At 33.8% G+C, this 27,767-nt stretch overlaps 1 protein-coding gene across 5 annotated transcripts in view; it reads left to right on the forward strand.

The window, feature by feature from the left end:
• Positions 1-20,401, forward strand: part of RBM41 (RNA binding motif protein 41) — a 55,269-nt gene extending 34,868 nt beyond the window's left edge. For 4 of the 5 annotated variants that reach the window (XM_072817645.1, XM_072817646.1, XM_072817643.1 and 1 more), the window contains 2 exons: positions 16,170-16,317; positions 17,904-19,187. In XM_072817645.1, coding sequence (XP_072673746.1) covers positions 16,170-16,317; positions 17,904-18,070 — 315 coding nt within the window. In that variant the 3' untranslated portion in view covers positions 18,071-19,187. Of the gene's footprint in view, positions 1-16,169; positions 16,318-17,903 lie in introns of all 5 variants that reach the window. The other variant, XM_072817644.1, reaches the window with a different exon arrangement.
• The last annotated feature ends 7,366 nt before the right edge of the window (positions 20,402-27,767 follow it).

Below are 27,767 nucleotides of genomic sequence, written 5' to 3' on the forward strand. Positions count from 1 at the left end.
TACATAATAATTTCCATATTAGCTTAGTTAGAAAGATAATAGAGCCTTATGGATATACCCGAAGACTTCCAAGTATCCCTCACCAATCCCATTTCCCAATCTCCTCTCCAGAGGGAACTATTATCCTGAATTTGTTATTTATCATTCAGATGCATGTTTTTATATTTTTACTACATATTTATATATTCATAATAATTTTACATATTTAAAAGTACAGATATTATACTCTACATATCCTTCTACAACTTGCTTTTTTTACTCAATATACATGCTTTTGAAACTTATTTTAATACTATAAGGAACTATGTAGTATTCCATTGTAGAAATATACTATAATGTATCCATTCTCCTGAAGATATTTTCTTTTTATTTTTGCTATTACAGGCAATTCTGCAATGAACACTGTACTTATCTCCTGTTGCATATGTATAAGAGTTTCTCTAGGACACTTTTTCAAACTTCAGGTTACAATTAGTAGGTCACAACAAGCAATTTTTTTAATGAAACAAAACGGAATAGAATAGAAAATATCAAAGTATATTCTGTAGAGTAAGGGTGATTACTGTTTCTGGAAGCTTTTGGTGTGTGTGTGTGTGTGTGTGTGTGTGTACGTGATATGTGATATGTATGTGGGCCAGAATGTAAAATGCATTTCTTCCTATAGATCTCAGTCAAAAAAGTTGGAAAAATATTGCTCTATTGCAGTGATTCTCAAATGTTAGTATTCACCAGCATCATCTGGAAGGCTTGTTAAAAGACAGATTTCTGGGCTCCACCTTCAGAATCTCTTATTCAGCAGACCTGGAGTAGGGCCTGAGAATTTGCATTTCCAACAAGTTCCTATGAGGTGCTGATGCTGCTGGTCTAAGAGTGACATTTTAAGAATTATTGTTCTAGATTACATTCCTAGGAGTGGAATTACTATGATATAGGATATGTATATATTCAACTCCATGAGCAGGTTTTCAGAAATCTCTTTCATATCCTTGCCAAGATTCTTTAGCATTGGACTTTTTATTTTTGCCAGTCTAAAATGTTTGAAGGTATCTCATTGATTTAATTTGCATGTTTTTGATTTGCAATCAAGTTAAGCTTGTAATTATGCATTTGTTAGCTTTTCAGTAACCTTGTGTGCTTTGCCTGTTGCATTTCTTTGCCCATTATTTGTTTAGTTTTTCGTATTATTTATAGAAAAAAAAATTTTAAGTAGGCTCCATGGTCCAGCATGAAGCCCCCAACACAGGGCTTGAACTCATGAGCCTGAGAGCAAGACTTGAGCTGAGATCACAAATCAGACACTTAACCAACTGAGCCATCCAGCTGCCTAGAAATTATTTTTAAATTTCGGATACAAACATGTGTTGCTTATCTAGCAAATATATTCGTCCAGTAGGTGGCTTTTAAACATTTCTGATGTCTTTCGTTAAGCAGAAGTCTTTCATCTTAATGTTATCAAGCCATCAGTATTTTATTTGATGGTTTGTGCTTTTTGAGTCATTTTAAGGAACTCTTTCTCTACAAACCAATAATAAGTAAATAAATAAATAAATAGCCAGATGATGTGAACAGGCAATTTACAGGGGCGAAAACTTGAATAGCCAATTAATTATAACATCTTATTAGCAATCAAAGAAATGCAAAATATAACTACAGTGAAAAGCTATTTAACACCCAGGAAGTTGGCATTCCTTTAAAGGCCTGTCAATGCCAAGTATTGGTGAACATATGAGACAGTAAGAACTCTAATATATTGCTGGGTGAATATAAATGAGGACAATAACTTTTATGAATATTGTGGCAATATCTAGTAAAATATAAGATGCTCATACACCGTAAGTCAGCAATCCCACTCCTAGGTATCCTAGAGGAACTCCTACACATGCACATTAGGAAATGTTATAAAGATACTCACTGTAGCATTATTTATAAACAACACACTTGTTCATCAGCAGGAGAATGGATAAAGCATGGTATATTCATAAAATAGAATACGGTATAGAAAATGAATAAAATAGAACTACAGGTATCAACATGCATGAAACTCACAATATTGAATGCAAAAAGCTCCTTGGTTTCAGCTCCAACATGTAAAGTGCTTGGAAATTGTCACTCATGACTTATAACAAGAAAAATAGCTGAAAAAAGGAAACAGCAATGACTTTTCTTTGACCCATCAGAGAACTGAAGTCACAGAGTAAACTGTGACCCCAAAATCTAGAGAGAAAGGCAATTACAGAGAATCACAGCCCAGACCTGCTTATCAGTAGCAAAAAGCATTGGAGCCATAAACTGGTAAGGACCTTTACATGGTAACCTTGACAAATTTCTGGAAGTAGAATGTAGATTGTTTGAGTGACAAATTCTAGGGGCCTCAGTCTATGATGACCCTCACATTTTCATGACTTTTAACTCTAGGAACCCCACTAGGTTCTCAAGGGGAAAGGCCAAGAAACAATCTCCTGTTCCTGGCATGCAGAAGGAAAAAGTAATCATTTTGAAATACATCCAGAGCTTCTGCCTAACAAAGGGATACCCAGCAAGTGAAACAACTTTATGAAAGCCTTTGCCAGCTGGCAAGAAGGGAAATTCTCCAACTCCAGATGCCTCTAACTTTCCTGTCTCATCTAAGAGAGAAAGAAAAAAAAGCTATGAAACACTTACGAAGGTTACAAGCTAGGGACACGGGCACACTAAAAGAGTTGAGACTTAATTATGAGATTATAGAATGTTTCCCTTGCCACACACTTTACTGCCCCATCAATAGGGCTTCAGTACACTAACTATGGATGATAGCTGAAAGACTTACAAGGCTGACTCCATTTAAGGAGTTTTTAAGGAACCGCCCCCCCCCAAAAAAAAAAAAAAACAGGAGAGAAAAAACAAGGACATTAGAGGAAATTGAAACCTCTAACATCTACAACTAGAATAAACACCAAACACAGCCAACTCCTGGCCACATTAACATAAAACCTCATACTAATGCCCTATTTACCTTAGTTCCTCTTAATTTATACATCATGTCCAGCTTTCAACAACAACAAAAAATCACAGGGTGTGCTGAAAGGAAAACCAGTTTGAAGAGACAAAGCCAGCATCAGAACCAAACTTAGATATACAAGTTTTGGAATTAACAGATATATGGAATTTAAAGTAACTATGATCAATATACTACAGAATCTATTAGAGAAAATATATAATATGCAAGCACAGATGAGTAATGTAAGCAGATAGATAGAAACTCAGAATCAGAAGAAGATGCAAGAAATCAAAAACACTAAAAAGAAATGAAATGATTTGGGTACACTCATCATTAGATGGGAAGTGACCGAGGAAAGAATCAGTATGCTTGAAGACATGCCAGTAGAAACTTCCCAAACTGAAATGCAAAGAGTAAGAGGACTGTAAAAAAAAAAGGAAAATAATATCCAAGAACTATGGGATAATTTCAAATGGTATAACATACATGCTATTGGAATGCCAGAAGGAGAATAAAAGGAGAAGAAATAGTTGAAGTAGGAATAACTGAGAATTTTCCAAGATTAATGACAGACACTAGACCACAGATACAGGATCTGGGAAAACAATACTAACCAGGATAAATACTCCCAAAATACACCTAAGCATATCATATTCAAACACAGAAAACTGAGACAAAGAGAAAATCTTGAAAACACCCAGGGAAAACACATTATTAGAGGAACAATAAGAATTACATTGGATTTCTTGTCAGAAATTCAAGAAAGCAAGAAGAGAAAAGTGAAATATTGAAAGTATTGAAAGAAAAAAACACTCGCCTAGGAGTCTGTATCCAGCAAAACAATCCTTCAAAAATGAAACAAAAAATAAAAAAGACTTTCTCAGACAAACAAAAACTGAGGGAATTTGTCAATAGTAAATCTGCTTTGTGAGAAATATTTCTTTTTCAAAAAAGATTTTCCAGAGTGAAGGAAAATGATAGAGTTCAGAAAATTAGGTCTCTATAAAGAAAAGAAGAGCATAGGAGACAGAATACATAAAGGTAAAATAAAATCTTATTTTTAAGTTATTTAAAAGATAACTGTTCAAAGTAATAACAACAATGTGTTAGGCAATTATAGCATATGGGTAAATGATTGTTATAAAACAGGAATGTTATAAGGGATAAGAGGGAGGAATTAGTATTTGGTGTATATAACTGTTAATAAGTTATCTGCACTACCTGTGAAGTGGTATAATGTTGAGAGTGGACTTAGATTAGTTGTAAATTAATATTGTAAAGTAAGGCAACCACTAAAAATTATAAAATGAAATATAATTGATACATTGAGAAGGGCAAAAATGGAATCATAAAATGACACCTAATCTCTACAATCTTCTCTATAAAATGGAAAGAGAGGGAACACTTTCTAACTGATTTTATGAAACCAGCATTAGCTTAATACCAAAACCAGATAAAATCATCAATTAAAGCAAAACTTCAGACAAATATCTCTCGTGATCATAGATGCAAAAATCCTAAATTTTAGGAAAATAAAAATATTTGATTAAAATATTTTGATTGAAGTCAAAATATTAGGAAATCACATCCAACAATAGATCAAAATAATTATATACCATGATCAGATAGGATTTATTCTAGGTATCTATGGCTGATTCAACATTCAACAAACTAAAGAAGAAAAATTATATCATTATTTCAATTGATGTAGAAAAGGCATTTAACAAAATCCAAAACCCATTCATAACAAAAAACTCTCAGCAAACTAGGAATAGGAGGAAACATTCCCAACTTGATAAAGAATATCTACAAAACCCTACAGCTAACAATGTACTTGATGGTGAGAAACTGCATGCTCTCCCCTTTGATCAGGAATAAGGCAAGGAAGGACGTCCCCTTTCTGTACTTGTTTTCACTGTTGTACTAAAAATGCTAGCTAGTGCAATAAAATTTAAAAAAAAGAAAAACAAAAAGCACACAGATTGAGAAAGAGAAAATAAAATTGTCTTTTTTTCTCACAGATCTATGTCTATGTAGAAAATCCCAAAGAATCAACAACAATGTGAATAACTACTGGAAATAATAAGTGGAATATAGCAGGTTGTAGGATACAAGGTTTATATACAAAAACCAATTGCTTTTCTGTATACTAAAGAATGAACAATTATAATTGAGATTTAAAACTCAATACTGTTTTATAAAAAGCACCAAAAAAGTAAAATACTTAGGTACAAGTCTATCAAAATATGTACAGGATCTGGGCAGCCCAGGTGGCTCAGCGGTTTAGCGTCGCCTTCAGCCCAGGGAGTGATCCTGGAGACCCAGGACTGAGTCCCACATCGGGCTCCCTGCATGGAGCCTGCTTCTCCCTCTGCCTGTGTCTCTGCCTCTCTCTGTCTCTCATGAATAAATAAATAGAATCTTTAAAAAAAATAAAATAAAAAAATATGTACAGGATCTATACACAGAAAAGTATAAAACTGCTAAAAATTTAAAGAAGATCATCAATAAATGCAGAGATAACCTATGTTCATGGATTGGAAGATCTAATATTGTTAAGATGTCAGTTCTTCCCAAAATGACACGTAGATTCCACACAATCCCAATAAAATCTTGTCAAGCTACTTTGTGGATATAGACCGACTGGTTATGTTTACATGGAAAAACAAAAGACCCAGAATATCTGACACAATACTGAAGAACAAAGTTGGAGAACTGATACTACCCAACTTTAAGATTTACTGTAATCAAGAAAGGTATTGGTGAAAAAAGAAAGATACATAGATCAGTGGAGCAGAATAGAGACTCCAGAAATAGACTCACACAAATATGATGAACTAATCTTTGATGAGGGAGCAAAGGCAATTCAATGAAGGAAAGATACTCTTTTCAGGAAATCGTGCTAAAATAACTAACTGCTTATCCACATGCAGAATAAGAATCTAAATACAGATTTTAGATCCTATAAAACAATTAACTCAAAATTAATCATAGATCTAAATGTAAAACACAATACTATAATGCTACTAGAAGAAAATCCTAAATGACTTTGTATTTGGTGATACATTTATAGATACAATACCGAAAGTATGATTTGTGAAAGAAAAAAAAATGGTTAAATCAGACTTTATTAAATTTATAAACTTATGCTATATGAAATACACTTCTAAGAAAATCAAAAGACAAGCCATAGACTAGAAAAAATATTTATAAAACATGTCTAATAAAGGACTTGTATCTAAAATATACAAAGACCTGTTAAAACTCAACAGTAGTAAAACAAACAACCCAATGAAATAATGGCCAAAATGTAAGAATAGATACCTCAACAAGGAAGTTATATACATGTCAAAGAAGCATATGAAAAGGAGCTCATCATCATTTGTCATCTGGGAATTACAAAATAAAACAACCGTGAGATGCCATTACCAACCTATTAGAATGGCTAAAATTCACAATAAAACTGACCATACCAAATGCTATTGAGGATGCTAAGCAACAGGAATTCTTATTCATTGCTATTGAAAATCCAAAATAGTACGTCTTTGAAGTCAGTTTGGCAATCTCACAAAGCTAAACATAGTTTTGCCATATAATCCATAAATTATACTTTTAGTTATGTGCCCAATTGATTTTAAAACTGATATTTATACAAAAACCATCATGTGAATGTTTGTAACAGTTTTACTCATAATTGCCAAAAACTGGAAGCAATCAGGATGTCCTTTGATAGATGAATGGATACATTCTCCTGTGCTGCATCTGTACAGTGGAATATAATCCATCAATAAAGAGAAATGATCTGGAAAGCCACAGAAAGACATAGAGAAACTGTTAATATATTAATAAGTGAAAACCAGTATGAAAAGGCTACATTTTGTATAATTCAAATTATATGACATTCCAGAAATTCAAAAACGTAGAGATAGTAAATGATCAATGGTTGCCAGTTTAGGGGGTTGGGAAAGAGAAATAGGTGAAGCACAGGGGATTTTTAAGGTAGTAAAGTTATTCTAAATAATGGTCGGTGCAAGATATGCATTTATCAGAATCCATAAAACTGTACAGCATGAAGAGCGACCCTTAATGTACACAAATATTAAAGAATCATTTGAGAGGTAGGGGAACCCCAGGAAAGAATGCAGACTATAATAAGAGAATCTGTGTTATAAATATGTGAAACAACCTCAGCGAAGGTATGGGGGGGTGAAAGGTACTGACTTCAGTATTTTTGGAAATATGTGGAATCTAGAAGACTAAAAACAGCTGCATATAATCACTGTACCCTAGTTAATAAGTTTGTATCTCATGGGGGTATTGGTTAGCAATCTTGATACTGATACATAGGTATAATGAGTGGAGCAGTTAAGTAAATGGATGGCAGATGGCGGGAACCAGATTTTTCACTGGTGTAATATACAGATAAGCAATGAAAAGAAGCTAGAATGATTCATAATGGTTTAGAGTTTGAGACATCAGAATGAAATAATGTTTAACTTAATATAAAGATGGGTACATATAAAATATTTATAGGTGTGTATATACACACAAGTTAGTATAGACATATAAGTTTTTCTCTATCAGCTGAGGAGATCTAAATGAAGTGATACTCCAGTAGCAACGAGCACATTCAGCACCCAAATCTTAGTTTGTAAATACCATTCTCTAATGAAAAGAACCAATGGTGTGCCTGGGTGGCTCAGTTGGTTAAGTGTCCAACTTTTGATTTCAGCTCGGGTCATGATCTCAGGGTTGTGAAATTGAGCCCTGCATTGGGCTCTGTGCTGAGTGTGTGGAGCCTTATTAGGATTCTCTCTCCCTCTACTTCTGCTCCACCCTCCCCCTGCTCACACTCTTTTTATATAAAAAAAAAAAAGTAACCAGAGCTGCTTAGAGAACTGACTGATTCTAGTACTGAGGCAGGGAATATACAAGATGAGACTTGAGCATATTGTAGTGACAGAAAGTAGGAAAGTGCTGAAAATCCCAACATAAAAACGTTGAGTATATGCCAAAGGAGTACAGGAGCCAACTGAAAGAGTTTCTAATGACCAAAACTGGAACAATTTGTACAACAAACTAGATAAGTTAATAATGGATTATAACCTAAAGTATAGGATAAATTGCTATGACTCCATACTGATAAGTAAAATGATTGAGTAAATCAAATAACTGGGAGAGAAGACAAATATCTCACACAGAAGAATTCTAAATAATTTATATAGATGCTCCACCTCAAACTAGGGGAACATAACTTTCCACTACTTAGTTTTGAGTTCTTAAGTGACTTCTTTCCAAAGAGTACAGTATGGAAAGGCAGGAAAAAAGTAATATTGCAGTGTAGAAACCTAACAACACTGAGCTAGGTAATTAAGGCCAACATCAATAGTCATTAATCGTGTCGACCCTGTGCATGCTTGATATGTTGTGATCAAAATTGCACTTTCCTCTCTGGTCTTCCTTCTCATAATCCACAATCCCAATCTAACCACTAGAAAAAAAAATTCTAGTAGTGGGCCATCCTACAAAATACTTGACTAGTATGCCTCAAAACTATCAAGATCATTAAAACCAAGGAAAGTCTGAGAAACTGCCACAACCAAAGAAGAGCCTAAAGACACGTGAAAACTAAATATGCTGTAGTATCCTGGATGAAGTCCTGGAACAAAAAATGGACATTAGGGAAAAACTAAGAAAATCTAAATAAACTATGGGCTTTGGTTAATAATAAGGTATCAATATTAATTCATTTCAACAAATGCACCATAGTAATGTAAGATGTTAATAATAATTGAAACTGGGTATGGAGTATATGGGAACTATTCTATCTTCTCAGTTGTTCTGTAATTCTAAAACTGTTCTAAAAAATAGTCTCTAAAACTTTAAAACAGATACTTGCAAAAAAAATACAATATAGTACTATTTATACAAAGTTCAAAACATGCAAAATAATACTGTATATTGCAGAAGGATGCCAGGAAGTTTGATCCTGTGTTATTACTTGGCGTATCTGTTTTTCTGTTTCACGGAAATGTTTATCTTGTTTTTGAGCCTAGCTGCATCTGTGTGTACAATTATGTTCATATATATGAATATATATATGTGTTGATATATCCATCGATACATACACATGTATATGGATGTGTGTGTGTTTGTGCGTGCACGTGCGCACATGTGTGTTTGGAACAGAGAAGATGCATCCAAGCAAGAAATGACCAAGCTACCTTGACCAGAAGTCTTCTTGATTTTTAAAAGTGTTCATATCAAAGGGAACAATTTTAGTATGGATCTTTCCTACTTGGTGAGAAACTTGCAGTATGTTTCACATACTCCTTTCTATGGTTATTTATTTGACGATACTTTTATCTTAGGTATTTCAGAGCCAGAACTCTAGATCACCTGAATTTATTTAAGTGAATCACAAGTCAGTTAGTCTGTGCCTTTGCCTTTAAGATAGAAGTATATTTAAATGCTAAATATGCAAATATCCAGCTTCTAAAGCCTTTGAGACATAGAGTCTCTTGCTTATTACAGTGTTTAATACATTTATCCATGCTTCAGTGGTTAAGTTTTTTAAGTGGGCTCTATTTTCTAGCTCTTTTTTTGTGCTGCTTCTGTCTGAATTATTCTCAAGTTCCATTAAATTATAAAGGATATAATTTATTCCAGCTAAAATATATAGATTTTTTCCTCCATCTTTTTTTATGGTAGTAAAAAACATAACTTGAGATCTACTCTCTTAACCAAATTTTAAGTATATATTACAGTATTGTTAACTGTAAGCACAGTGCTGTATAGTAGATCTCTAGAACTTTTTCATTCTATGTGACTGAATTTTATAAATATGGAACAACAGCTTCCCATTTCCCTCTCCCCTCAGCCCCTGACAACCACCATTCTACCTTTTGCTTCAATGAGTTTGACTACTGTAGATACCATATAAGTGAAGTCCTACAGTATTTGTCTTTCTGTTACTGGCTTATTTCACTTAGCATAGTGCACTCAAGATTCGTCCATGTTGTAGCATATGACCAGATTTACTTCCTTTTCCTGGCTGAGTAATATTCCATTGTGTGTATATTCCACATCTTCTTTATCCATGATGAACATTTCCACCTCTTGACTATCATGAACAGTGTTGCAATGAACATATGTGTTCAGCTATCTCTTTGATATTCTGATCTTAATTCTTTTGGATAAGTATCTGGAAGTGGGATTGCTGGACCATGGTAGTTCTATTTTTAATTTTTTGAGGGACCTTTATACTTTTCTCCATAGTGGTTGTACCATTTGACATTCTGCCAACAGTGTACAAGAATTCCAGTTTTTCTCCATCCTTACCAACTTATTTCCTACATGTGTTCTTTGGAGAAATGTCTATTTAGGTCTTTTGCCCATTTTAAAAATTTGGGTTACTTGTTTTTTTGCTATTGGGTTGTAGGAGTTCCTCGTATATGTTAGATATTAACTTTTAATAAGATATATGATTTCTAAATATTTTCTGCCATTCTGTAAGTTACCTTTTCACTTTGCTGATTGTTTCCTTTGCCGTACAGTGCTTCAGTTGATGTAGTTCTACTTGATTTTTGCTTTTTCTGCCTGTGCTTCTGATGTAATATTCAAGAAATCATTGTCAAGGCAATGTCATAAAGCTTTTCCCCTAAGTTTTCTTCTGGGAGTTTTAGAGTTTCAGGTCTTATGTTTAAGATTTTGACACATTTTGAGTTGATTTTTATGCGTGTGATATAAAATGAGTCCAGTTTTATTATTTTGCATGTGGATACCAACTTTTCCCAACACCATTTACTGAAGGAACTATCTTTTCCCCATTGTGTTTCTTACCCTTGACATATAAAAAGCTGTACATTTTTTTGTTTCGTTGGGTTTTTTAGTATCAGTTTTTTTTAAAAGCTTTTTATTCATTAGAGACAGAGACAGAGATAGTGACAGAGAACATGAATGGAGGAGAGAGAGAAGCAGGATCCCTGCTGAGGCCCTGGGATCATGACTTGAGCCAAAGACAGATGCTTAACCAACTGAGCCACCCAGGCGCCCCAATTTTTTTTTTTAATTTTTATTTATTTATGATAGGCACACAGTGAGAGAGAGAGAGGCAGAGACACAGGCAGAGGGAGAAGCAGGCTCCATGCACCGGTAGCCCGACGTGGGATTCGATCCCGCATCTCCAGGATCACGCCCTGGGCCAAAGGCAGGCGCCAAACCGCTGCGCCACCCAGGGATCCCCCCAATTTTTTATTTACATTTTAGTTAACATAGTGAAATGTTGGTTTCAAGAGTAGAATTTAATGATTCATCACTTACATATTAACACCCAGTAAAGCTGTACATATTAATGTATGCATCTTGGTGAGTTTGAAAATAAGTGTATACCATTAAACCATCACCATATACAATGCCCTAAACTTAAAGCATCACCTCTAGAAACTTCCTTCCTCCTTTTTTCTTTTGATAATATTTAACATAAGATCCCCTCAATAAATTTTATCTAATATAGTATTGATAACTATGTGCGCTCTGTTGTACAGTAGATGTTTAGGACTTATTCATCTTGCATTAGTGAAACTGTGTACACTTGATGAACATCTCCCCAGTTACTCCACCTCTGAGCCTCCTGGTAAACGTGATTCTACCCTGCTTTTATGAGTTTGACTATGTTAGATACCTGATACAAATTCCCATTTAGTATTCTACAAATTCTCATGTGGTATTTGTTCTTCTGTGTTTGGTTTATTTCACTTAGCATAGTGTCTTCCAAGTTTTTGTTGTAGCAAATGACAAGATTCTTTTTTAAGGCCAAATAACATTCCATTGTATTTATACACATATTCTTTTTCCATGCATCAGGATGATCCCAGTTCTTTTGGGTATATACTCAGAAGTGGGATTCCTGGATTCTATTTTAGTTCTATTTTTAATTTTTTGAGGAAGCTCCATACTGTTTTCCGTAGTGGTTACACCCATTTACATTCCAACCAGCAGTGTACAAAGGTTAGAATTTCTCCATATCCTCACCAACACTTGTTTTTGTTGTTGTTATTAATAGCCATCCTAGCAGGTGTGAAGTGATACATCATTGAAGTTTTGATTTGCATTTTCTTGATGATTAGTGATATTGAGAATCTTTTTATATACCTGTTGGCCACTTGTTTGTCTTTTTGAAGAAATGACTATGCAGGCCTTTTACTCATTTTTAAAATTGTGTTATATGGAGTTTTTTTGTTATTGTATTTTAAGAGCTTCATTTATTTTAGATATAATCCTTTTTCAGATACATGATCCGCAAATATTTTTTCCTATTCTGTGTTTTGCCTTTTCACTTTGGTGATTTTTTTTTTGCTCCTAAGTTTTGTATGTTGACTTTGTGTCCTACAACTTGACTGAATTTATTAGTTTAACCTGTGTTAAAATAGTTAATTGTGGATTCTTTAGGGCTTTCTTATTTTATTTTATTTTTTTATTGAAATTTGATTTGCCAACATATAGTACAACACCCAGTGCTCATCCCGTCAAGTACCCTCCTCAGTGCCCATCACCCAGTCACCCCATCCCCCCACCCACCTCCCCTTCACTACCCCTTGTTCGTTTCCCAGAGTTAGGAGTCTCTCGTGTTTTGTTACCCTCTCTAATTTTTCCCACTCATTTTCTCTCCTTTCCTCTGTAATTCCTTTCACTGTTTTTTATATTCCCTGTGTGAGTGAAACCATTTAATGATTGTCCTCCATTTGACTTACTTCATTCAGCATAATACCCTCCAGTTCCATCCATGTAGAAGCAGATGGTGGGTATCGTCCTTTCTAATGGCTGAGTAATATTCCATTGTGTGTATACATGTATGTATATATGTACATATATACCACATCTTCTTTATCCATTCATCTGTTGATGGACATCAAGGCTTCTTCCACAGTTTGGCTATTGTGGACTCTTTAGGGTTTTCTACGCATAGGATCTTGTCATATACAAACAGAGATAATTTTACTTCTTCCTTTCCATTTTGGATGTCTTTTATTTCTTTTTTCTTTTCTAATTGCTCTGGCTAGGACTTCCAGAACTAGGTTAAATAGAAGTGACAAGAGTGGGCATCCTGGACTTGTTCCTGATCTTAGAGGGAAAGCTTTCAGTTTTTCACTGTTGAGCATGACATTAGCTCTGGGCCTTCCATATTTGGCCTATATTATGTTGAAATAAATTCCTTCTATTCCTAATTTCTTAAGCATTTTTATCATGAAAGTGTGTTGGATTTTGCCAAGTGCTTTGTTTGCATCTATTGAGATGACCATGTAATTTTTATCTTTTATTCTGTTAAGGTAGTATATTACATTAATTTTTATACATGGAAACATCCTTATATTCCAGAGATAATTCACTTGGTCATGGTATATGATCCTTTTAATGTGCTTTTGAATTCATTTTACTACTTTTCTTTTGAGAATTTTTGCCTCTGTATTCATCAGGGATATTGGCCTGTAGTTTCCTTATAATGTCCTTTTTTTTTTTCTTTTGTTATCAGAGTAATGCTGGCCTCATAAAATTAGTTTGGGAGTGTTTCCTCCTCTTCAGTTTTTTGGAAGAGTTTGAGAAGGATTGGCAGTAATTCTTTAAATGTTTGGTAGAATTCACTCATGAACCCTTTTTAAACTTAAACTTATCTGATCCTGGGCTTTCCTTTGCTGGGAGGTTTTTGATTACTGATTAAATCTCACAGCTTTTCTAAAACTCTTTAGATTTTCTATTTTTTCATGATTTAGTCTTGGTAGGTTGTATGTTTCTAAGAATTTATCTTTCTAGATTGACATATAGTTGTTCATAGTAGTCTCTTGCAATCCTTTTTATTTCTGTGGCATCAGTTGTACCATCTCATTTATTTCTGATTTTACCTGAGTCTTCTTTTTTCTCAGTCTAGCTAGAAGTAGTCAATTTTGTTGATCTTTTTTTAAAAAAAAAACAGCTATTAGTTGTTTTTCTTCTATTGTTTTTCTAATCTTTTTTATTTCTGCTTTAATCTTTCTTTCCTTCTACTAACTCTGGATTTAGTTTATTCCTTTTTCTAGTTCCTTAAGTTATAGAGTTGTTTATTTAAGATCTTTTTCTCTTCTTTTTTAACTAGGCTCCAATGCCCAAGGTTGAACTTGAACTCAAGACCCGATATCTTTTTTTAATGTAGGCATTTATTATTATAAAATTCCTGGGATGCCTCGGTGGCTCAGTGGTTGAGCGCCTGCCTTCCGTCCAGGGCGTGATCCTGGAGTTCCGGGATTGAGTCCCACATGGGGCCCCCTGTATGGAGCCTACTTCTCCCTCTGCCTGTGTCTCTGCCTCTCTCTCTTTCTCATAAATGAATGAATGAATGAATGAATAAATAAATAATCTTAAAAAAATCCTTCCCAGCTCTCACTGCATCCCATAAATGTTGTTATGTTGTGGTTTCGTTTTCATTTGCCTCAAGATATTTTCTAACTTCCCTTGTTATTTCTTCTTTCACCCATTGGTTGTTCAAGAGTATGACTTTTAATTTCTACATATTTGTGAATTTTCTAGTTTTCCGTATGCTATTGGAAGTGAAGTATATTGAAATCTCCTAGTATTATTGTGTTGCTGTTTTTCCTTTCAGTCCTCTCAGTGTTTGCTTCATATATTTAGATGCTCTGACGTTGCATGCATATGTATAGTTGTTATATCTTCTCAGTGAATTGACCCTTTTGTCATTATATAATGTCCATTTTTGTCTCTTTTGACAGTTTTGACTTAAAATCTATTTTGCTTGATAAAAGCATGGTCACCCATGCTTTCTTTTGGTTAACATTTGCATGGAATATCTTTCTCTATCCTTTCATTTTTAGCTTATATGTAGCCTTAAAATATAAAGTCAGTTTCTTGTAGACAGCTATAGTTGAATCTTGATTTTTTATTCACTCAGACACTCTGTGTCTTTGATTAGTGAATTTAAAATACTTAGATGTGATATAATTATTGATAGGGAGGGACTTACTATCACCATTTATTATTTGTTTTCTGTCTTGTAGCTCTTTTGTCCCTCTTTTACTCTCCTAATATTTCCTTTTGTTTCATTGATTTTTTTTGTAGTGATGTGATTTTTCCTTTCTTCCTTTCTTTTGTTTATCTTACATAGGTATTTTCTTTGGGGTTACAATGGGGCTTACTTATAACAGTCTATCTTAAGCTGATAAGAACATAAGTTTAATAGCATCGGAGGGTTCTTTGTTTTCTTGAATGTTATTTTTCTAGTATTCCATTCCTAATAGAATATTTTCTCATTTTTCTGAGAGTATTAGTGACGGGTTTTTTTGAAGTTTTCTTCACCTTGATGGTCTGTTTTTTTTCATTTGCTTTCATTTCTGTTTGTTCTGTTCTCTCTTTAACATAAGAGGCTTTCCTCAGATGCCTGGTATTCTGTGCCCATATTTATGAGTAATGGCCAAAAAGCAGATTGGAAGTTCTCGGCACATGAGTGGGCCATGTTGACTTTTAGCTTCATGTTAAAGCCATCTGGCTGGTTCATTTGTTGAAGAAATTCCCAATGCCAAATCAGTATTTTTTTAAAAAATCTTTTCTCTTGGAGCTAATCATATTTAGTGTGTCTTATTTATCTTAATCTCCTTATATTCAGATATAGTATTTACACCCTCATCTGTGTCTGGCATTCCCCATATTCAGAAAATGAACCACTGGTATTCACCAGAATTGGGATTGGTCTTTACTAAATAGCTAATTTCAGGGGAGGATATTTCAAAATCTAGGTGGCTTTTAAACAACTTTCAATCTAGCCACCTTATCCCTTTACATTCATTGCTTAAGGTACCTGAAGCTTTCAGTTCCTAAATTGTTTGAGGATTCTTAGGTGTACATTGGGTTGGTTCCTGGCTTTCCCCATTGCTGGTTTAAGATTCAGCTTTCTTGAGTACATTTATCTAATTATTTTTCAGCTTCCAGAATATTGCTGCTATTGCCTCCTTTCCTTGTTCTTTCTGATCTTGTGGGTCTGTATTTTTTTTAAATGCCCCTATAGTTTTAGAGAGCTTTCTGGAGGGAGTGAAATTAGATGCCTATATTCAATCTGCCATCTTTTTCTGAAACAAATTTAACCAAAGTGAAATAGTTGCCTTACCTCCCTTATGTGATATTTCTGTTGATCCTCGGTTTATACCTTTAGGTGTTATACCTGAAGAACCTTAGCCCTCGGGTGACCGAAAGAGATCTTGTCTCATTGTTCGCCCGGTTCCAGGAGAAAAAAGGACCGCCAATTCAGTTCCGAATCATGACTGGACGAATGAGGGGGCAGGCTTTTATCACCTTTCCCAGTAAGTAGCTTCATCTGGACAATTAATTGTAGCATCAGTTTATTGGAGACTATTTATATATACCTTCTCTAATTTAGATCTAGCCCTTTGATTTCTCCATAGCACATGAAAAGCATGTGCTTGAAAAAGCACATGGGAGGAAAGAAAGAGAAGGAAAATATGTTTTCAGTGTTCCTCTATTCTCCCTTCTATGCTTCCTCTTTTCCATTGACAGTGCATGTTTGGCCACTTTATCCCATTGTCCTCAGTTGTCCCCAATCTTGACACTTCCTTCTCTATATCAAAATTTACCTTCCCTTTGCTGATGACAGTATTTCTAGTTCAAGTTATAATTGTATTACTTACTAATATATTGGTATTCTGGTCAGAATACTTATACTTGCCTGCCCTATTCCTTTGGGACAAGGAGACAATATAAGTGAATATGCTGATTCACTAGTAATTCATAATTAACTAGTGGGTGATAATAAATTCTTTTAACTATTGTTTCTTCTTAATACATAACTTCAGTATCCTAATTAAAAGAGAACAATAATCTAGGAAATCCATTTTCTATAACAAACCAGACTATCTCTTTTTTTGGAAGCTGGGTAGGAGATATAGCTTTCATTATCCCTAATCTATCATTACTGATAAATGGCCTAGTAATCTATATATAGGCAAGTGCTTTTACACATAAGCAGTACCAAACTCCCCTCCACTTTTTTCATACATTCTTATATCATCTTTCCTATCATGTTGAAGGTTTGTGGATCTTCCATACTAGTGATTTTCAGTCTTATCAGGGATAAGGGCCCTTTTTAAACTTAAAATATATTTCATTGACCTCAAGCTAATATGATCCACTAATTGAAAAAATATATAATGAAAAGGTTTTATAAACTAAGTACTTTAAAGTAGACAGTTGTTTTACTAAGAACAGCAGTATAACATTTGAAAATTGGTAGTGTATACATATGTGAGACATAAATTGGTTTAGTCTAAAGACATTGCTTGTCTACCTATGATTTCACATACTCTGGGCAATGATTCCACTTCCAAGTTTTTTTACATCTAGGCTCTGAGACCCATAAATTGAAAACTCCTGCTATACACTGTATACTCTTACACCTCAGGCATCCATATGCCTATAAGAATTCTTAAACTTATTTATCCCAAGGAGGGCTCCCACTCTGCCATCTAAAGAAAAAAGTAACAAAATGTCCTCAGTACTATGATAACATCTTTTATTTGTGTCATCCATTTTGAAAATGATTTTATTATCACAATACCTGTAATCTGTTATCTAAGATAGAGGTTCATATCTTATTAGTCATAGCTTAACTTTCTTTGACACACTGTCTATATTCTTGTTTCTTTACCCTTTGAATTAGGAGACACTCTCAAACATCCATTTTAAGTTTTATTGTTATTATTCTTAACCTTGCTGAGTTATACAAATTTGAGATTATGGAAAAGATAATAAAATTAAATAACTATGTAGCATTATAGCCTATATTTAACTCCAAGGCAAAACAACATAAACTAGACTTGGAATAGAATTATTAAGCCCTATGTAAATTGATGTTTTCTTCTTTCTCTTTTAGATAAGGAGATAGCATGGCAAGCATTACATCTAGTAAATGGATATAAACTACGTGGGAAAATATTGGTGATAGAATTTGGAAAGAACAGAAAGCAGCGGTCAGATCTCCAGGCTACTTCTCTCATATCATCTGCTACAGATAACACTCCAGAAATCAGTGGTAGCTAAAAGATATATAGATGGTGAGTCACAGGAGGTCTTTCTTGCATCAGAATCTTGGATCTAGGATTTGTGTATAGATAACAATTTGTTTGGATTTGAAGAAGAGAAACTAACTGGGGGAGAGAAAAATCTAAGATAATCCCTCTCAGTTTCAGAATGAATTGGTAGAAAACATTTTTTATAATCAAAGACTATATAGGACAGACATATGCAAAGTATGAAGTATAGGGTACAAAGAATATCATTTTCTCAGGATAAATTACAAAGGATTATTTCTAAGGATTTTTTAAGTCTTTATAATTTATCTGGGGTCTTAAATATTTGTCCCTGAAGATAACATTATTTCCAAGATTGCCTCCTATATGCAGAACTACAAAACTAATTAAATGTTGAAATATTTATTTACTAGAGCTCATTTATCCCTAATTATATCCATCTAGTAAATAAATGACCAAGACCCCAGGCCTAAACATCAACAAATGCTGTTGAATGAGAACTATCATCAGTGACAATATGTATTTTCATAAGTCAGTCCACATAGTTAATGAGTGCTTCCCCATAAAGTTATCAGTGTCTTCAAAAAGCTATATATTTTTCTAATGAAAGCATTTAGGCCAAAATGTTGATGTTCTCATAGTCATTTAATCTAGCTTCCATTGAGTAATCATTGAATTCAAAGCAATAAACATTGAATGAATATCTAATATATTAGATATATTAATTTTAGAAGACGAACATACTAGCAAACAATACTAAAGGAGGGTGGGAAGAAAGCATTCTCTAGAAGAGAGCCACTCATTCCCAAATCCATCAGTTGTTCGTTTGTAGTTGCTGTAGAATAGAAAGAAAGTATGATATAGAGAAGTAGTACAAACTTTGGAATCAGATCTGTGTGAACTTCACGCCACACTTACCACTTTGTGAACTTGGCAATTCACTTAATCTGAGCCTCAGTTTTCTATAAAATGAGGATAACAATACTACTTACCTCATTGGGGTGTAAGTATTAAGTGAGAGGATATTATTTTGGCTGAAGAACAGGAAGAAAAAAAATGAAGAAAGTTGAACACAGAGTGGGACCATTAAGCACTCCAACATGCTTGTAATGAGAAGACCAGAAAAAGAGAAGAGAAAGGAAGAAGCAGAAAAAATATTCCAATAAATAATGGATGTAAATGTTCTATATTTGATGAGAAACATTACCTGCACATTCAAGAATTTCAACAAACCCCCAGTAGGATAAAGAAGAAATCCACAGATACATCATAATAAAAATGAAAAACATAAAACTCAAAGACAAAGGGAAACTCTTGAAAGTGACAGGAGAAAAATGAAGCATCACTTACAAGAGAACCCCAATCAGATTAACAGCTGACTTCTCATCAGAAACAATGGAGGTGGCAGTGTAATAACACATTCAAAGTGCTCAAAGAAAACAACTGTCAGTATAGAATCCTACATCCAATAAAGCTATGTTTTTAAAAATGAAGATAAAATACAAGCTTTCCCACATAGTCATAAACTGTTGTTGCTGACAGACCTAATAGGAATATTAATGTAAATTCTTCAGTAAGAAAGAAGTGACCTCAGATAATAATTTAAATCTACACATAGGGAAACAACACGGGTAAAAGTAATTACATAATTAGAAAAGACTGTCTAATGCATTTTTCCTTCTCTTAATAATTTAAAAAGCAATTTTATAAAGCAATATGTACATAGTTGCATTGTTGGATTTATAATATATAAAATGCAGTTTGTTTGCTAATCATAGGACATAGGGGATGAGTGGAAGCAAAGCTGTATTGGACTATAGAAATGACTCTAGATGGTAACTCAAATCTATAGGAACAAGTGAAAGCAAGAAATGGGAAACAAAATTAATATATAAAAGTATCAAATATTTATTTGCTCTTTCTTCTTTGAGCTTCTTTAAAAGGCAAAATTATATCAAGTAATAATTGTAACAGTGTATTGTTGGGTTAATGTGTAGAAGTAATATGTATAACAATACTACAAAAAAGTGGAGAGAGAAATAGGTTCATATAGGAATAAGGTGTTCATATAATTGGAATTTAGTTTATATGTCTGAAGCCAATTCAGTTAAGATTTGTATGGTAAACCCTAGAGCAACCACTATGGAACTAACTGAAAATATATAGTGAAAATATTATTAAAGAAATTTTTCATTAGAAAATATTCAGTGCAAAAGGATGAATAGAGAAAGACAAAAAAAAACAAACCTGGAGACATACAGGAAACAAACACTAAAATGGCAGTCTTAAGTCCACCTGTATTAATAATAACAATAAATATGAATGGATTAAACTGAGAAAATGGATCAGACTGGGAAAAACAAACAAGATTCACCTCTATGCTATCTGTTGGAGTCACACTTTATATTCAAAGATACAAACAGTTTGAAGGTAAAAGAATAGAAAGAAATATCAGGCAAATGGCAACTGTAAGAAAACTGGAGTGGCTATATTAATATCAGATAAAATAGACTTTAAAACAAAAAATATCATTAGACATATAAACTGACATAATGATAAAAGAGTCAACCCATCAGAAAGAGCAAAATTTATATATATATATACACACCTAACAACAGAGCACCAAAATACATGATTCAAAAACTGAACTAAATGAAGGGAGAAATACACAAGTCTACAATAAGAGTTGGGGTATTCAGCCCATTTTCAATAATAGAACAATTAGATGATAAACAAGGAAATAAAAGACTTGAACAGTGCCATAATGAACTAGACGTTAAAGTGATTTATAGAACACTTAACCCAGCACAGATTCACACATTCTTCTTAAGGGCACATGAAATATCTCCAGGTTAGATCATGTCATAGAACATAAAAAAAATTTTTAGTAAATTTAAGTGGACTGAAATCATGTTTTCTGACTTCATGGAATAGAGTTAGAAATCAATAACAGGGATCCCTGGGTGGCGCAGTGGAGACAGAACATAAAGACTCCTAACTCTGGGAAACGAACTAGGGGTGGTGGAAGGGGAGGAGGGCGGGGGGTGGGGGTGAGTGGGTGACGGGCACTGAGGGGGACACTTGACGGGATGAGCACTGGGTGTTATTATGTATGTTGGTAAATTGAACACCAATAAAAATTATTTTATTAAAAAAAATCAATAACAGGGATCCCTGGGTGGCGCAGCGGTTTGGCGCCTGCCTTTGGCCCAGGGCGCGATCCTGGAGACCCGGGATCGAATCCCACGTCGGGCTTCTGGTGCATGGAGCCTGCTTCTCCCTCTTCCCGTGTCTCTGCCTCTCTCTCTCTCTCTCTCTCTCTGTGACTATCATAAATAAATAAAAATTTTAAAAAATAAATCAATAACAGAAAGTTGAGGAACTTATAAACATGAATTACACACACTATTACATGCCCAATGGGTCAAATAAAAAATCACAAGGGAAATTAGGAAATCCCCTGGGATGAATGAAAAGACACAACATACCAAAATGTTGGATGCACCAAAAGCAGTGCTTGGAAAGAAATTTATAAATACAAATGCCTTATATTTAACAAGAAAGATCACATATCAATATGTCTTATGCCTAAGACACTGGGAAAAGAAGAGCAAACTAAACTTAGAGCAAGGAGAAGGAAATAAATAAAAAAGATTAGATAAATAAATGACAGAGAATATAACAACAATAGAGAATGTCAATGAAGCTAATAGTTGGTTCTATAAAAAATATCAACAAAAGTGACAAACCTTTTGTTAGATTGACCAGGAAAAAAAGAAGACTCAAATTACCGGAATCAGAAGTGAAGGAGGGAACATTACTACCACCCTTTTAGAAATAAAAAAGTATGAAGGAAAACTATGCACATTTATATATCAATAAATTAGATAACTTAGATGAAATAGAAAAATTCCTAGAAACACACAAACTACTGAAACCAATGGAAAACAATCCATAAAGATCTATAATAAGCATAGAGATTAATAATTTTTCAAAATGCCCACAAGAAAAAGCTTAGGCTCAAATGGCTTCTCAGATAAATTCTAGCAAACATTAAAGAATTAATACAAATTCTTTACATACTCTTCCAAAAAGGAGAAGAAGGAGCACTTCTAATAATATACTACAAACATGGAAGAACCCTGAAAGCATGCTAAATAAAAAAAGCCAGTTACAAAAGACTATATAATTATATGATTCCATATATATGAAGTGTCTAGAATTGGTAAATATATAGAGACAGTGAATTAGTGGTTGCTCAGGGCTGGGATAATAGAATTGTATGAGGTTTCTTTAGAGGTTGATTAAAAGTGTTCTAAAATTGATTATGGTGATAATTGTACAACTCTATGAATATACTATAAATAATGAATTGTGTACCTTAAATAGGTGAATTGTATGTATATGAATTATATCTCATAGTCACCAAAAAAAAGAAATTGGATACAACCCAACTGTCCATCAATAGGTAAATGAATAAATAAATTATGACACATTCATTTAGTGGAATATTATACATCCATTAAAATAATGGGGTATATCTATGAATACATTCTGATCTGTATGGTATGCAGAATTTTGTATTTATTTACAAAGTAAGAAATGATATAATATGAATGCATTTTTATAAACAAAAACATTTGTATATGTATGATACATGTGTATATAGGTATTTCTGAATAAATTTAGGAAAAAGCTGGGAAATATATGTACCAAATTGTAAACCTTTTAGAAGTGGGATTACATAGGCTGAAAGGAGACTTTTGCTTTATAAAATTTTTAAAGTCGTTTTATTTGAGGTGATTTTTACTTTTTCAGTTTTTTTTTTTAATTAAAAAGAATTTTGATACTCTACAAATGACTTGGCTTCCAGAATATTTGTCAGGCCTGCTCTGAGGATATCATCTAACTATACTCAGGACAAACTCCTATTCCTTTGATATACTGCTCACTTAAGATTAACTCTTCAATTTTAAGTATAGTGTAAGGGGAAGAAGTAAGTTATCCTGGTATAACCTCTTGCACATGTTACCCAAGGACATACTTCTAAGCTGGACTTTTCAGAAGAAACTTACTCCTGTTGAATGGAAAATCTCACCTCTTCCCTTTGCTAGACCTGCAGATCACTAACAATAGAGGAAAATAAAAATGGAGGATCTCCCTCAACTGGTGCATAAATAAACTGTGGGATAGCCATATAATGGAATCCTACTCAGCAATAAAAACGATGATGAACTGCAATACATGCAACAACTTAGATGAATCTCAAATGCATTTTGCTAAGTAAAAGAAGCCAAACTCAAAAGGCTACTTACTGTTCGATTCCATTTATATGACATCATGGAAAAGGCAAAACTATAGGAACAGAGAACAAATCAGTCGATGTCAGGGGTTAAAAATGGCAGACTGATTACAAAATGGTAGCACAAGGAATTTGTTTTAATAATGGAAAGTTTCTGTATCTTGATTATAGTTATTTGACTGTATGCATTTGTCAAAAATTATATTCAAGAAAGGATTAATTTTACTATATGTGAATTTTTAAATAAATATAATTTTTGATGGAGAGAAGAACAAGTTTCGTAAAGTCATTTTCATAAAGTACTGTTTCTATTCTATGGTCTTTTGATTACATGGAAGACTTAAAGTCACTTAGCTACTCTTCCTTATTTTCTGCACACAGGTCAGGAGAAATCATCGGTTAAAAACATCTATATATACATACACATATAAACCCACCATAAAAAACGTCAAAAGACAAACTAGAAAATAATTTGCCATGCACAAGGAGCTAATTTCCTTATTATACAATAATATATAATTTTCTTAATGTAAAAAGTCAATAATGCAATAAAAATGGGTAAATAAGTTATAAAAACATAAATGACTAATAAATTGAGAAAAATGTTCAGAATAGTAATAAAAATTAGAACAATTAGCTCTTTTTTAACAAAAAAATTGATATATAGAAAAATCACAAAAATAGCAAGAGTTACCATATATCCTTCACCAAGCCTCTCCTAATGTTAACACTTTATATAACCATAATATAATTATCAAAAAGCAGGAAAATAATATCAATACAGTATTAATTAGTTTACAGACTTTATTTTTTTCCATTTGTCCCACTAATTTCTTTTTTTTTGGATCCAGGTTCAAATCCAGTATCCCACATTGCATTTATTATTTATTGCAGTTATTTTGTAGAATGTCCCTAATTAGGGTTTGTCTGATAATTTCCTGTTTTAGACTGAGATTATGTTTTTGGTAAGAATACCACAGAACTGATGTGCCCTTTTTAAAAAAAAAAGTTTCAGAGCTAGAGTTTAGAGATTCAGCAGTTGGCATATAACACCCAGTGCACATTACATCAAGTGCCTTCCTTAATGCCCATCACCCAGTTACCCCATTGCCCCTGCCCACCTCTCCGCCAGCAAACCTGTTTGCTAGAGTTCAGCATCTTTTATGGTTTGCCTCACTCTCAATTTTCATCTTATTTTATTTTTCCTTCCCTTCCCCTATGTTCATCTGTTTTGTTTCTGAAATTCCATCTTTGAGTGAAATATTTGTCTTTCTCTGACTTATTTCACTTCGCATAATACCCTCTAGTTCTATGTCTTTGCAAATGGCAATACTTCATTCTTATTGATGGCTGAGTAATATTCCATTATATATATGTTAATATTCCACCCACTTCTTCACTATCCATTCATCTGTCAATGGATAGCTGGATTATTTCCAAATTTTAACTGTTGTGAACATTGCTGCTATAAACATTGGGGTGCATGTGCCTCCTTGAATCACTATGTTTGTATCCTTTGGATAAATACCTAATAGTGCAATTACTGGGTCATAGGGTAACTCTATTTTGAACTTTTTGAGGAACTTGCATACTGTTTTCCTGAGTGGCTGCACCAGTTTACATTCTCACCAACAGTGTAAGAGGGTTACCTTTCTCTACATCCTCACCAACATCTGTTGTTTCCTGAGTTGTTTATTTCTAACAGGTGTGAGATAGTATCTCATTGTGGTTTTGATTTAGATTTCCCTGATGCCTAGTGATGTTGAGCATTTTTCCTTGTGTCTGTTGGCCATTTGTATATCTTCTTCGGAGAAATGTCTGTTTATGTCTTCTGCCCAATTCCTGACTGGAGTTTTATTGGGGGGTGTTGAGTTTGATAAGTTCTTTATAGATTTTAGATACTAGCCTTTTATCTGATAAGACATTTGAAAATATCTTTTCTCATTTCATAGGTTACCTTTTAGTTTTGTTGACTGTTGTCTTTGCTATGCAGAAGCTTTTTATCTTGATGAAGTCCCAGTAGTTCAGTTTTGCTTTTGTTTCCCTTGTCTCCAGACACATGTTTAGCAAGAAGTTACTGCAGCCAAGGTCGAAGAGGTCGCTGCCTGTGTTCTCCTGTAGGATTTTGATGGTTTCCTGTCTCATATTTAGGTCTTTCATCCATTTTGAGTTTATTTTTATGTATGGTGTAAGAAAGTGGTCCAGTTTCATTCTTCTGCATGTGGCTGTCCAATTTTCCCAACATCATTTGTTGAAGAGACTTTTTTCCATTGGATTTTCTTCCCTGTTTTGTCAAAGATTAGTTGACCATAGAGTTAGGCGTCCATTTCTGGGTTCTTTGTTCTGTTTCATTGATCTATGTGTATGTTTTTGTGCCAATACCATACTATCTTGATTATGACAGCTTTGTAATAAAGCTTGAAATCTGGAATTGTGATGCCTCCAGCTTTGGTTTTCTTTTACAACATTCTTTTGGCTACTCCAGGTCTTTGATTCCATACAAATTTTAAAATTCTTTGTTCCAGCTCTGTGAAAAATGTTGATAGTGTTTTGATAGGGATTGCATTGAATGTGTAGATTGCTTTGGGTAGCATAGACCTTTTAACAATATTTGTTACTCCAATCCATGAGCATGGAATGTTTTTCCCATTTATTTACCTTCCTCAATTTCTTTCACAAGTGTTCTATAGTTTTCAGAGTACAGATCTTTTACCTCTTTGGTTAGGTTTATTCCTAGGTATCTTATAGGTTTGGATGCAATTGTAAATGGGATTAGTTCCTTTATTTCTTTCTTCTGCTTCATTGTTAGTGTATAGAAATGCAGCTGATTTCTGTGCATTGATTTTGTATCCTGCAACTTTGCTGAATTCCTGCACCAGTTCTGACAATTTTTTGATGGAGTCATTTGGACTTTCTACATAGAGTATCATGTCATCTGTGAAGAGTGAAAGTTTGACTTCTTCTCCGCCAATTTGTATGTCTTTTATTTCTTTTTGTTGTCTGATTGCTGAGGCTGGGACTTCCAGTACTGTGTTTAACAACAGTGGTGAGAGTGGACATCTCTGTCATATTCCTGACCTTAGGGGAAAAGCTCTTCGTTTTTCCCCATTGAGAATGATATTTGCTGTGTGTTTTTCTTATGTGGCTTTTATGATATTGAAGTATGTTCCCTCTGTCCCTACGCTGTGGAGAGTTTTAATCAAGAAAGGATGCTGTATTTTGTCAAATGATTTTTCTGCATCAATTGAGAGGATCATACAGTTCTTATCCTTTCTTTTATTAATGTGGCATACCACATTGATTCATTTGTGGATGTTGAACCACACTTGCAGCCCAGGAATAAATCCCACTTGGTCATCGTGAATAATTTTTTTAATATACTGTTAGATCCTATTAGCTAGTATCTTGGTGAGAATTTTTACATCCATGTTCATCAGGGATATTGGTTTGTAATTCTTTTTGTTGGGGTCTTTGGTTTTGGGATCTATGTAATGCTAGCCTCATTGAATGAGTTTGGAAGTTTTCCTTCCATTGCTATTTTTTGAAATGGTTTCAGAATAGATATTAATTCTTCTTTAAATGTCACAATTCCACTGGGAGGCACCCAGCCCTGAACTCTTGTTGGGAGATTTTTGATTACTGATTCAATTTCCTTGCTGGTTATATGTCTCTTTAGGTTTTCTATTTCTTCCTGTTTCAGTTTTGGTCGTTTTTTTAATGTTTCTAGGAATGCATCCATTTCTTCCAGATTGCCTAATTTGTTGACATATAATTGTTCATAATATCCTCTTATAATTGTATTTTTGTAGTGTTGGTCATGATCTCTCCTCTTTCATTTGTGATTTTATTTATTTGGGTCCTTTCTCTTTTTGATAAGTCTGGCTAAAGGGTTTATTGATTTTATTAATTATTTTGAAGAACCATCTCCTAGATTTGTTGATCTGTTTTACTGGGGGTTTTTTGTTTCTGTACCATTGATTTCTGGTCTAATCTTAATTATTTCCCTTCTTCTGCTAGTTTTAGGCTTTATTTGCTATTCTTTTTCTAGCTTCTTTAGGTGTAAGGTTAGGTTTTGTATTTGAGACTTTTCTTGTTTTTTGAGAAAGGCCTGTATTACTGTATACTTCCCTCCAAATGCCTTTGTTGCATCCGAAAGGTTCTGAACTGTCGTGTTTTCATTTTCACTTGCTTCCATGTATTTTTAAAATTCTTTTATTTCCTGGTTGACCCATCCACTCTTTAGTAGGATGCTCTTTAACCTTCATGTATTTGTGTTCCTTCCAAATTTTTCTTGCGTTTGACTTGAGGTTTCAAAGCATTTTTTTCTGAAACTATTCATGGTAAAATCTTAATCTTTTGCTACTGTTTGAGACCTGATTTGTGACCCAGTATGTCATCTATTCTG

The sequence above is a fragment of the Canis lupus genome, chromosome X (genome assembly GCF_048164855.1).
Source record: "Canis lupus baileyi chromosome X, mCanLup2.hap1, whole genome shotgun sequence".
In the NCBI taxonomy this organism is placed as follows: Eukaryota; Metazoa; Chordata; class Mammalia; order Carnivora; family Canidae; genus Canis; species Canis lupus.